The sequence below is a fragment of the Salmo salar genome, chromosome 19 (genome assembly GCF_965601325.2).
Source record: "Salmo salar chromosome 19, fSalSal1, whole genome shotgun sequence".
Classification (NCBI taxonomy): domain Eukaryota; kingdom Metazoa; phylum Chordata; class Actinopteri; order Salmoniformes; family Salmonidae; genus Salmo; species Salmo salar.
Window position 1 is genome coordinate 36,793,803 of NC_138309.1, and position 12,728 is coordinate 36,806,530.

Sequence of the window (12,728 nt, forward strand, 5' to 3'; positions counted from 1 at the left end):
CACCCTACATTTTCTAAAACTGTTTGAATGGTGTCTGTGAGTATAACAGAACTCAGAACTCAGCTGTACCTACTGCCCTTCACTTACCTACTGTACCTTCTGCACTACAAGTGCAGGTACAGTTGGTACAGTTGGTACTTGTAGGCCAGCAGGTACAGTACCTGCTGGCCTACAAGTACCAACTGTACCTGCTGCCCTACAAGTACCAACTGTACCTGCTGCCCTACAAGTACCAACTGTACCTGCTGCCCTACAATTATCTACTGTACCTTCTGCCCTACAAGTACCTACTGCTGCCCTACAAGTACCTGCTTATCTACTGCCCTGCAAGTACCTACTGCTCTACAAGTACCTACTTACCTCTACTACAATACCCTGGATGGTTAAAGCCTGATTTATACCTTTCACAAACGTGTGTGCCTTAAGCGAAATTGCAATCCTGCATAGTTGCGTCATTTTACACTTTTTGGGGATTCACACAGTTGTGTGCTTTTGCCTCGCAAATATGCATAACGGTCATTTTGCGTAGCTGACTGGGTTCTGGTGTTGCGTACTTCCTTGAGATATGAATTAGGTTTAACTCTTTATGTAACCCTGCTGCTCTCTCTCTACTGCTACAGGAAGATACCTGTTCAGGAGGAGAAAGCATTTTCAACTTCTCTCAGGTTCCATGGCCAGTGAATGTCTTCTGCTTTCCTCCAGGGTCGCTTGTGCTGGATGTCCTGAGTGAACATGAGGACATACGAGGAGAGAGAGCACTTCCTAGAAAGTGTCTCACTCTCTTTCTTTGTCTCTCTCATTCTGCCCGGACCTATACAGTCATTTGTCTGGACTGTTAGTGGGATGGCGTGATATTACTTCAGAAGGTGTGAACACAGAGCGAGAGAGAAGTAGAATCTTCTAGCTAACTAAGACTCTGTGTGTCTCTGTCTTTGTAGGAGCTGACCTGTAGAGAGAGAGAATATTCTAGCTAACCGAGACGGTGTCTCTCTGTAGGAGCTGACCTGTAGCGAGAGAGAGAATATTCTAGCTAACCGAGACGGTGTCTCTCTGTAGGAGCTGACCTGTAGAGAGAGAGAATATTCTAGCTAACCGAGACTGTGTCTCTCTGTAGGAGCTGACCTATAGCGAGAGAGAGAATATTCTAGCTAACCGAGACGGTCTCTCTCTGTAGGAGCTGACCTGCAGAGAGGAGCTGCTAACCCTGCTGCTGTCTCTACTGCCACTGGTCTGGAAGATACCTGTTCAGGAGGAGAAGGCACCAGGTAGGTCCTCCACACTACACAGTACCCTTCATCACTAACACACACAGCCTACACAGATTTGCCAACACCAGGTAAAACCAAACTACCTACCTAAAATACTGTTGTAACAAAACTACTGTTAACTTCCTCTACCGTGTGCCCTAACACACACATCTATACAACTGTAACAGAACTACTGTTGACTTCCTCTACCGTGTGCCCTAACACACACATCTATACAACTGTAACAAAACTACTGTTGACTTCCTCTACAGTGTGCCCTAACACACACATCTATACAACTGTAACAAAACTACTGTTGACTTCCTCTACCGTGTGCCCTAACACACACATCTATACAACTGTAACAAAACTACTGTTGACTTCCTCTACCGTGTGCCCTAACACACACATCTATACAACTGTAACAAAACTACTGTTGACTTCCTCTACAGTGTGCCCTAACACACACATCTATACCACTGTAACAAAACTACTGTTGACTTCCTCTACAGTGTGCCCTAACACAACCCAGGAGTGGATGGATTGATGGATACTGTAGCTGTAAACATTGATGTATTCTAGTTTAAGAGAACAGTGAGAGTTATATAAAACAACAACAGTTATACAACCCAGCAGTGAGTGGACGGATGTTTACTGGAGCTGCGGATGGATGGATGGAGAATGGATGGAATGGATGGATGGATGCCTACTGTAGCTGAGGATGGATGGAGTGGATGGATGGATGCCTACTGTAGCTGAGGATGGATGGATGGATGTCTACTGTAGCTGAGGATGGATGGATGGATGCAGTGGATGGATGCCTACTGTAGCTGAGGATGGATGGATGGAGTGGATGGATGCCTACTGTAGCTGAGGATGGATGGATGCCTACTGTAGCTGAGGATGGATGGATGGATGCCTACTGTAGCTGAGGATGGATGGATAGAGTGGATGGATGGATGCCTACTGTAGCTGAGGATGGATGAGTGGATGGATGGAGGATGGATGGATGGATGGAGTGGATGGATGGATGCCTACTGTAGCTGAGGATGGATGAGTGGATGGATGGATGCCTACTGTAGCTGAGGATGGATGGATGAGTGGATGGAGTGGATGGATGGAGGATGGATGGATGGATGCCTACTGTAGCTGAGGATGGATGCCTACTGTAGCTGAGGATGGATGGATGGAGTGGATGGATGTTTACTGGAGCTGAGGATAGATGGATGGATGCCTACTGGAGCTGAGTGGATGGATGGATGTAGTGGATGGATGGATGTTTACTGGAGCTGAGGATGGATGGAGTGGATGGATGGATGGATGGATGCCTACTTTAGCTGAGGATGGGTGGATGGATGGACGGATGGATGGAGTGGATGGATGGATGGACGGATGGATGCCTACTGTAGCTGAGGATGGGTGGATGGATGGACGGATGGATGGATGGATGCCTACTGTAGCTGAGGATGGATGGATGGATGCCTACTGTAGCTGAGGAGGGATGGATGGATGCCTACTGTAGCTGAGGATGGATGGATGGATGGATGAGTGGATGGATGGATGCCTACTGTAGCTGAGGATGGATGGATGGATGAGTGGATGGATGGATGGATGCCTACTGGAGCTGAGGATGGATGGATAGAGGATGGATGGATGGATGCCTACTGTAGCTGACGATGGATGCCTACTGTAGCTGAGGATGGATGGATGGATGGATGGATGCCTACTGGAGCTGAGTGGATGGATGGATGGATGGATGATGCCTACTGGAGCTGAGTGGATGGATGGATGGATGCCTACTGGAGCTGAGTGGATGGATGGATGGATGCCTACTGGAGCTGAGTGGATGGATGGATGCATGCCTACTGGAGCTGAGTGGATGGATGGATGGATGGATGCATGCCTACTGGAGCTGGATGGATGGATGGATGGATGGATGGAGTGGATTAAGGGTGTGAATGGTTTCACGAAGTTGGGATCCTTAACGTTAAGAAAAGTCTCGAACCGAATGTTTTTCCCCCCCATAATTCAAATCACAGTGCAGGAAACACAAAGCATATACTTTTCTGAGTTATAGCCTAAGTAGACTTTAAGGCTGTACAGGCCTGGGGAAACCAGAGAGGAAGAGGTGAATTCTAGGTAACTTTGGTGAATTTGAGAGGCATGCAGGACAATTAATACATGGCGAGATGCAGATTACCAGAACATGGTCCTGCCTGCCCTCCTCTCTCCTCTCCTGCTGGCCTGACTGCCCCTCCTCTCTCCTCTCCTGCTGGCCTGACTGCCCCTCTTCTCTCCTCCTCCTGCTGGCCTGCCTGCCCCTCCTCTCTTCCTCCTGCTTGCCTGACTGCCCCTCTCTCTTCCTCCTGCTGGCCTGCCTGCCCCTCCTCTCTCTTCCTCCTGCTGGCCTGCCTGCCCCTCCTCTCTCCTCCTCCTACTGGCCTGCCTGCCCCTCCTCTCTCCTCCTCCTACTGGCCTGACTGCCCCTCCTCTCTCTTCCTCCTGCTGGCCTGACTGCCCCTCCTCTCTTCCTCCTGCTGGCCTGACTGCCCCTCCTCTCTTCCTCCTGCTGGCCTGACTGCCCCTCCTCTCTCCTCCTCCTGCTGGCCTGACTGCCCCTCCTCTCTCTTCCTCCTGCTGGCCTGACTGCCCCTCCTCTCTCTTCCTCCTGCTGGCCTGACTGCCCCTCCTCTCTTCCTCCTGCTGGCCTGACTGCCCCTCCTCTCTCCTCTTCCTGCTGGCCTGACTGCCCCTCCTCTCTCTTCCTCCTGCTGGCCTGACTGCCCCTCCTCTCTCCTCCTATACAACTATAACAAAACTACTGTTGACTTCCTCTACCGTGTGCCCTAACACATACATCTATACAACTATAACAAAACTACTGTTGACTTCCTCTACCGTGTGCCCTAACACACACATCTATACCACTGTAACAAAACTACTGTTGACTTCCTCTACAGTGTGCCCTAACACACACATCTATACCACTGTAACAAAACTACTGTTGACTTCCTCTACCGTGTGCCCTAACACACACATCTATACCACTGTAACAAAACTACTGTTGACTTCCTCTACAGTGTGCCCTAACACACACATCTATACCACTGTAACAAAACTACTGTTGACTTCCTCTACCGTGTGCCCTAACACACACATCTATACCACTGTAAGGGGCCAGCAGGAGGAAGAGAGAGGAGGGGCAGGCAGGCCAATCCTTGTTCAAGGGCAGAACGACAGATTTGTACCATGTCAGCTCGGGGGTTCGAACTTGCAACCTTTCGGTTACGAGTCCAACGCTCTAACCACTAGGCTACGCTGCCCGGCCCTTGTGGTCATACATACGTAAAAGGACCATTATTCTGCCTTGTGAATCGATGTGGAATTTAATGATTTTTCTTATTGTTTTGACGGAAAAACGATTAAAAAAATTATATAATAAATTGCTGTTTAAATGTTAAGAAGAATTGTGGATGGATACTTACTGAAGCTGATTGACCTCAGGATGACTGGGGTATTTAGTGTTGTCCTGCTAATCTCTCTTAACATGCTCGTCATACATAGTTCCCTTATTAGCTTCTGGTATGTTAGTTCTATATGAGTTCAGAATTAGTTGCAGCACACTGCCTCAATTACACCTTCTCATGTGAGGTTTAATAGTTGATTTTAACACCTTTTGATATACATACATTATTGTATAAGATGTAAACTCCTCCAGAAATATGAGGCAGAGAATTATTAGTTGGCGCTCGGGTAAGGAAGGGGAAGATATAGTCTTGAACAAGCACAGTGACGTCCATCACACTTAGCACTGAAGTGACAACTAGAGACCCTTCAGGAAGTACTCTCTCACTCATTTACTTTTTCTACATTTTGTTGTTTTACAGCCTGAATTTAAAATTGATTAAATTGACTTATTTTTTTTGGTCACTGGCCTACACACAATACCACATGTCAAAATGGAATTATATTTTAGAAATGTTCACAAATGAATAGAAAATGAAAGGTTGAAATGAATTCAGTCAGTAAGTATTGAACCCCTTTGTTATGATAAACCTAAATATGTTTGAGTAAAAAGTTGCTTAAGAAGTCCCATAATAAATTGCATGGGCAATATTGGTGTTTAACATGATTTTTTAATGACTACCTCATCTCTGTACCCCACACATACAATTATCTGTAAGGTCCCTCAGTCAAGCAGTGAATTTCAAACACAGATTCAACCACAAAGACCAGGGAGGTTTTCCAATGCCTTGCAAAGAAGGGCACCTATTGGTAGATGGGTAAAAAAAACAAAAAAAAACAGACATTGAATATCCCTTTGAGCATGGTGAAGTTATTTATTACACTTTGGATGGTGTATCAACACACCCAGTCACTACAACAATACAGGTGTCCTTCCTATCTTAGTTGCCGGAGAGGAAGGAAACTGCTCAGGGATTTCACCATGATGCCAATGGTGACTTTAAAACAGTTACAGAGTTGAATGGCTGTGATAGGAGAAAACTGAGGATGGATCAACAACATTGTAGTTACTCCACAATACTAACCTAAATGACAGTGAAAAGAAGGAAGCCTGTACCCAATACAAATATTCCAAAACATGCATCCTGTTTGCAACAAGACACTAAAGTAAAACTGTTGAAAATGTGGCAAAGAAATTAACTTTATGTCCTGAATACCAAGTGACTGAGGTGGTGTAACTCCTCAAAGCCATTGGATGAATCCCGGAACATATTCCAGTCTGTGCTGCAAAACATTCCTGTAGCTTAGCATCTGCGTCATCTGACCTCTTCCGTATTGAGCGAGTCACTGGTACTTCCTGCTTTAGTTTTTGCTTGTAAGCAGGAATCAGGAGGATAGAATTAAGGTCAGATTTGCCAAATGGAGGGCGAGGGAGAGCTTTTATGTGTCTGTGTGTGTGGAGTAAAGATGGTCTCTAGGTTTTTTCCCCTCTGGTTCCACGTTTGACATGCTGATTACAGAGCATGACAAATCAATTTGAATCCCACTTTGTAACACATCAAAGTGTGGAAAAAGTCAAGGGGTGTGAATACTTTCTGAAGGCACTGTACTTTACATGGTGTTATGCTTAGCATTGACGAATGTGCTGGAAGTGGACGACTGGTGAACTGTACTGTGGGCCCTGTCTGTTGTTGCTTCAAAGCCTGTTATTGATTTTTGACTAATTAAAGTAATTGATCGTCTGTAGTGTTTCAACACCTTCTCTCTAAGGTTCTTAATCAGGTGACATTGGAATCCCTACAGACCATTACAGACTGGAGCTGTCAAACCCTACAGACCATTACAGACTGGAGCTGTCAAACCCTACAGACCATTAGACTGGAGCTGTCAAACCCTACAGACCATTAGACTGGAGCTGTCAAACCCTACAGACCATTAGACTGGAGCTGTCAAACCCTACAGACCATTAGACTGGAGCTGTCAAGCCCTACAGACCATTAGACTGGAGCTGTCAAGCCCTACAGACCATTAGACTGGAGCTGTCAAACCCTACAGACCATTAGACTGGAGCTGTCAAGCCCTACAGACCATTAGACTGGAGCTGTCAAGCCCTACAGACCATTAGACTGGAGCTGTCAAGCCCTACAGACCATTAGACTGGAGCTGTCAAGCCCTACAGACCATTAGACTGGAGCTGTCAAACCCTACATACCATTACAGACTGGAGCTGTCAAACCCTACAGACCATTACAGACTGGAGCTGTCAAACCCTACAGACCATTACAGACTGGAGCTGTCAATCCCTACAGACCATTACAGACTGGAGCTGTCAATCCCTACAGACCATTACAGACTGGAGCTGTCAATCCCTACAGACCAGTACAGACTGGAGCTGTCAATCCCTACAGACCAGTACAGACTGGAGCTGTCAATCCCTACAGACCAGTACAGACTGGAGCTGTCAATCCCTACAGACCAGTACAGACTGGAGCCGTCAATCCCTACAGACCAGTACAGAATGGAGCTGTCAATCCCTACAGACCAGTACAGACTGGAGCTGTCAATCCCTACAGACCAGTACAGACTGGAGCTGTCAAGCCCTACAGACCAGTACAGACTGGAGCTGTCAAGCCCTACAGACCAGTACAGACTGGAGCTGTCAATCCCTACAGACCAGTACAGACTGGAGCTGTCAATCCCTACAGACCAGTACAGACTGGAGCTGTCAATCCCTACAGACCAGTACAGACTGGAGCTGTCAAGCCCTACAGACCAGTACAGACTGGAGCTGTCAAACCCTACAGACCAGTACAGACTGGAGCTGTCAAGCCCTACAGACCAGTACAGACTGGAGCTGTCAAGCCCTACAGACCAGTACAGACTGGAGCTGTCAAGCCCTACAGACCAGTACAGACTGGAGCTGTCAAGCCCTACAGACCAGTACAGACTGGAGCTGTCAAGCCCTACAGACCAGTACAGACTGGAGCTGTCAAGCCCCACAGACCAGTACAGACTGGAGCTGTCAAGCCCCACAGACCAGTACAGACTGGAGCTGTCAAGCCCCACAGACCAGTACAGACTGGAGCTGTCAAGCCCCACAGACCAGTACAGACTGGAGCTGTCAAGCCCCACAGACCAGTACAGACTGGAGCTGTCAAGCCCCACAGACCAGTACAGACTGGAGCTGTCAAGCCCCACAGACCAGTACAGACTGGAGCTGTCAAGCCCCACAGACCAGTACAGACTGGAGCTGTCAAGCCCCACAGACCAGTACAGACTGGAGCTGTCAAGCCCCACAGACCAGTACAGACTGGAGCTGTCAAGCCCCACAGACCAGTACAGACTGGAGCTGTCAAGCCCCACAGACCATTAGACTGGAGCTGTCAATCATTATTTCTAGATATTTTGATGATATATTGCTGTTTGACTGTCTTTACGTTGCCAGATTTCACCTTGCCTTACAGTGGTTTGTGTTGCCAGATTTCACCCTGCCTTACAGTAGTTTCTGTGTTGCCAGATTTCACCCTGCCTTACAGTAGTTTCTGTGTTGACAGATTTCACTCTGCCTTACAGTAGTTTTCATGTTGACAGATTTCACCCTGCCTTAAAGTAGTTTTCATGTTGTTAGATTTCACCCTTCCTTACAGTAGTTTCTGTGTTGCCAGATTTTACCCTGCCTTACAGTAGTTTTCTTGTTGCCAGATTTCACCCTGTTGTCTCTACTGGAGGTGTTCTTGAGCCGGGAGGTGAATGCCGTCCCCCAGAGGGCAGGGAAAGACCAGAAGACCGGTGCATTTCACTCTGAGAAGCGTTCACGCGGTGGCAGCAGCAGTAGCTCCACCTGGAAGGTCCTGCGTCGCTCCCGCAGGACCCCTCAGCGCTACTCTGTAAGGGATGCCCGCCGCTCCCAGCTCTCCACCTCTGACTCAGATGCGAACTCTGACAACAAGGCCGTCACCGGTGGAGTACGTAGTCGGCGTTCTCGCGGTTCTACGATCCGTGTGAGTTGCCAGCATCACCGTTTGGAGGCTCCCTTGTTACCCTCGCCCCCTGTTCCCCCTCCCGAAAAGACCATGGCTTCGCCTTTCCCGCTCTACCCCCAACCCCGGTCGCTGGGGGGGTCCCAGAACACCCTGGACACAGAGACCCTGACTGACCCAGCTGCCATGTCCATATTCAACCGGATGGAGAACTCTCCCTTCGACCTCTGTCATGTTCTGCTCTCGCTCCTGGAGAAGGTATTTTCTGATTTGTATTGAATGTAAAGTGCTCAATGCACAGCCTTGTCCATCTTACTCAAGCTGTCCCTTTTTAGATACAACCAGGACCACAATAGAAATCATTTGGTAGACTTTGTGTTTTTAATACTAAATCATGTTGAATGTACTGTTGTTCTCAAGTGGTTGCAGTATCTCTATATATGTATTTTAAATATCTCTCTTCCCCCCTCAAGGTGTGTAAGTTTGACATGAGCATCAACCACAACCCGGGTCTGGCTGTCAGCGTGGTACCTACCCTCACTGAGATTCTTACAGAGTTTGGAGACTGCTGTGGTCCGGGGGGAGGAGGAGAGGGGGTGGAGGAGCTGGCTGGAGGCTGGACAGAGGAACCCATCGCCCTGGTCCAGGTATACCTTTTTACTTCCGTTTTTCTTAATTGAATATAATAATGAAATACTTAATGTAAATGCTTTAATTGGTCTTTTACGCATTGTGCTGTACTTACTATTGATATTGTGTGACAGTTTGACATTGTGCTGTACTAATATTGATATTGTGTGATAGTTTGACATTGTGCTGTACTACTATTGATATTGTGTGACAGTTTGACATTGTGCTGTACTACTATTGATATTGTGTGATAGTTTGACATTGTGCTGTACTACTATTGATATTGTGTGACAGTTTGACATTGTGCTGTACTTACTATTGATATTGTGTGACAGTTTGACATTGTGCTGTACTACTATTGATATTGTGTGATAGTTTGACATTGTGTTGTCATTGTAGTGGGATGTGTTGTCATTGTAGTGGGATGTGTTGTCATTGTAGTGGGATGTGTTGTCATTGTAGTGGGATGTGTTGGCATTGTAGTGGGATGTTTTGGCATTGTAGTGGCATGTTTTGCCATTGTAGTGGCATGTTTTGACGTTGTTTTGGGTTTGTTTTGACGTTGTTTTGTCATTGTAGTGTGATAGTTTGTAATGTTGCAGGTATTGGTTTTGCTTTACTATGGCTGTAATTATGACTATGAGTGATGGACATTAAGATAGTCCACATTAGCCCCAGGCTTGAATTTTCAGACCAGGCTAGTAGGAAATATGCCAAACTAGCTCCAAAGTAATCTTAAGTATGGCATACATTTTGGTCTCTTGGGTAGTGGAACATCATCCAGGCTAGTAGAGAAAATGTGGTCTACTAGCCTGGCTGGCCGGTGCCCATAATCCTTAACTTCCATGCCTGAGTATGACTAGCTAATTGATAATAAAGAACACTCTGATCTGTCTCCTCTCAGAGGATGCTGCTAAGGACCATCCTCCACCTGATGTCAGTCGACGTGGGTCAGAGTGAGGCTCTACCAGACAGCCTGCGACGCAGCCTGACTGACCTGCTCAGGTACGTAGTCAAGAGGTTAGAGAACACGACCGGCAGCCAGAAGGTTGCTGGCTCTAACCCCCCCCCCCCCCCGGGGTGGGCGACACAAAAATGGGAACCGAACTGAACTGGCAGCTGAAACCATTGTACAACCTGTCTATTCTATTTTATTCAGAGCCACGCTGAAGATCAGGTCCTGCCTGGAGAGACAGGTTGACCCGTTCGCTCCCAGACCCAAGAAGACCCTGCAGGAGGTGCAGGAGGACTTCTCTTTCTCCTGCTGGAGACACCGCTCCCTGCTGTTACCTGAGCTGCTGGAGGGGGTACTGCAGGTATGGACTCGTTCTGTCCCACATGGCACCCTATTCCCTATATAGTGTACTACTTTAGACCAGAGCCCTATTGCACCCTATTCCCTACATAGTGCACTACTTTAGACCAGAGCCCTATTCCCTATATAGTGCACTACTTTTGACCAGGGCCCTATGGCACCCTATTTCCTACATAGTGCACTACTTTAGACCAGAGCCCTATTCCCTATATAGTGCAGTACTTTAGACCAGGACCCTATGGCACCCTATTCCCTACATAGTGCACTACTTTAGACCAGAGCCCTATGGCACCCTATTCCCTACATAGTGCACTACTTTTGACCAGAGCCCTGTGGCACCCTATTCCATATATAGTGCACTACTTTTGACCAGGGTCCTATGGCACCATATTCCCTACATAGTGCACTACATTAGACCAGGGCCCTGTTTTTGACCTGGGCCCTGTGGCACCCTATTCCCTATATTGTGCACTACGTTAGACCAGGGCCCTGTTTTTGACCTGGGCCCACATCCATTGTCAATATTGTGTAGTCTATTTTTTTCTTCTTCTGATGTACGACCAGGAAGAGGATTTTCTTGTTCTCTTTCAGTCAGTCAACTTCAGTACAACATCCTATGGGGAGTCTCACTCTCACCACTTAGGTTGAAGGATCTACAATCACGCCTGACAATGAAATCCGCACCTCGCTCGAAGCACCACCTTCTACAGGTGATGAGAGTAAGGCTGAAATTCATTCCTTAAATTATTCCACTCTTCACCTTGGTGTGAACAGGAACAAGAACCCAAAACCGTCTTACATTGCGCCAACTAAACTGTCCCTTAATGGTAGAGCGTTCTCACCCCCTGGCCGTTGTTTCCTGATTGTTTGTATGGTTTCATAAGTTTCCTAATCACAAACAATTAGTTATTGTTCAAATCGCTTGGCCTGACTATAGCAATAAGTACTATGGCTGACGCGACGAAGGCTAACAAGCCGGGTTCGGGTTCACGACCAAATTAATTAAAAGATACTCACATTTGTTGTCTGTCCCAGCTCGCTGCATGCTCAGGCTGCCCCCGGTCCAATCAGTTTGTGTGCGAGACTAGGAGATCAGATTCTTATTTACGGAACAGAACAGATTCTTATTTACAATGATGGCCTACCCTGGCCAAACCCTAATCTGGACAACGCTGGGCCAATTGTGCGCTGCCCTATGGGACTCCCAATCACGGCCGGTTTTGATACAGCCTGGAACCGAACCAGGGTCACTGCATAAAGTCCAGTGTTGGTCCTTGAGGGCCGTCGTGGTATCGGCTTGAGGGGGAATATACACGGCTGTGACTATAACCGAAGAGAATTCTCTTGGAAGGTAATACGGTCAGCATTTGATTGTGAGGTGTATTCTAGGTCAGGTGAACAAAAGGACTTGAGTTTCTGTACGTTATCACAATCACACCATGAGTAGTTAATCATGAAACATACACTACCACCCTTTTTCTTCCCAGAGTGTTCTTAATTCCTGTCTGCGCAATGAACTGAGAACCCAGCTGGCTGTATGAACGGGGAGAGTATATCCGGAGAGAGCCATGATTCCTTGAAACAGAGTATGGTACTGTCCCTGATGTTTCTCTGGAAGGAGATCCTCGCCCTGAGCTCGTCTACTTTATTATCCAGAGACTGAACATTAGCAAGTAATATACTCGGAAGCGGTGGATGGTGTGTGCACCTCCTGAGTCGGACTAGAAGTCCACTCCGAGTACCTCTTATCCGGCGGTGTCTTGGAGCAGACTCTGGGATAAGTTAAATTGCCTTGGGAGGTACGAACAAAGGATCCAATTTGGGAAATTTGTAATGCTGGTGAGTTTCCGCCGCTCTGATATCCAAAAGCTATTTCCGGCTTTATGTAATAACACAGAAAACGTTCTGGGCTAATAATGTAAGAAATGAAACACAAAAAAACGAAATACTGCAACGTTGCTTAGGAGCTAGAAGAAGAGCTGCCATGTCTGTCTGTGCCAACTTGGGACTTGGAGCTGGTTTTGGAGATTCTCCTGCTCATGTCTATGGCCTCTGGTAAACGTGTTGGGGACCTTCGCGTTATCCGTACAC

General features: G+C 47.2%; 1 protein-coding gene across 3 annotated transcripts in view; it reads left to right on the top strand.

The window, feature by feature from the left end:
• Window positions 1-12,728, top strand: part of lyst (lysosomal trafficking regulator) — a 215,517-nt gene that overhangs the window by 44,117 nt on the left and 158,672 nt on the right. For all 3 annotated transcript variants that reach the window (XM_045702248.2, XM_045702249.2, XM_045702250.2), the window contains 5 exons: window positions 1,175-1,265; window positions 8,415-8,950; window positions 9,166-9,339; window positions 10,227-10,327; window positions 10,482-10,638. In XM_045702248.2, the coding sequence (XP_045558204.1) occupies window positions 1,175-1,265; window positions 8,415-8,950; window positions 9,166-9,339; window positions 10,227-10,327; window positions 10,482-10,638 (1,059 nt within the window). The remainder of the gene's footprint in view (window positions 1-1,174; window positions 1,266-8,414; window positions 8,951-9,165; window positions 9,340-10,226; window positions 10,328-10,481; window positions 10,639-12,728) is intronic.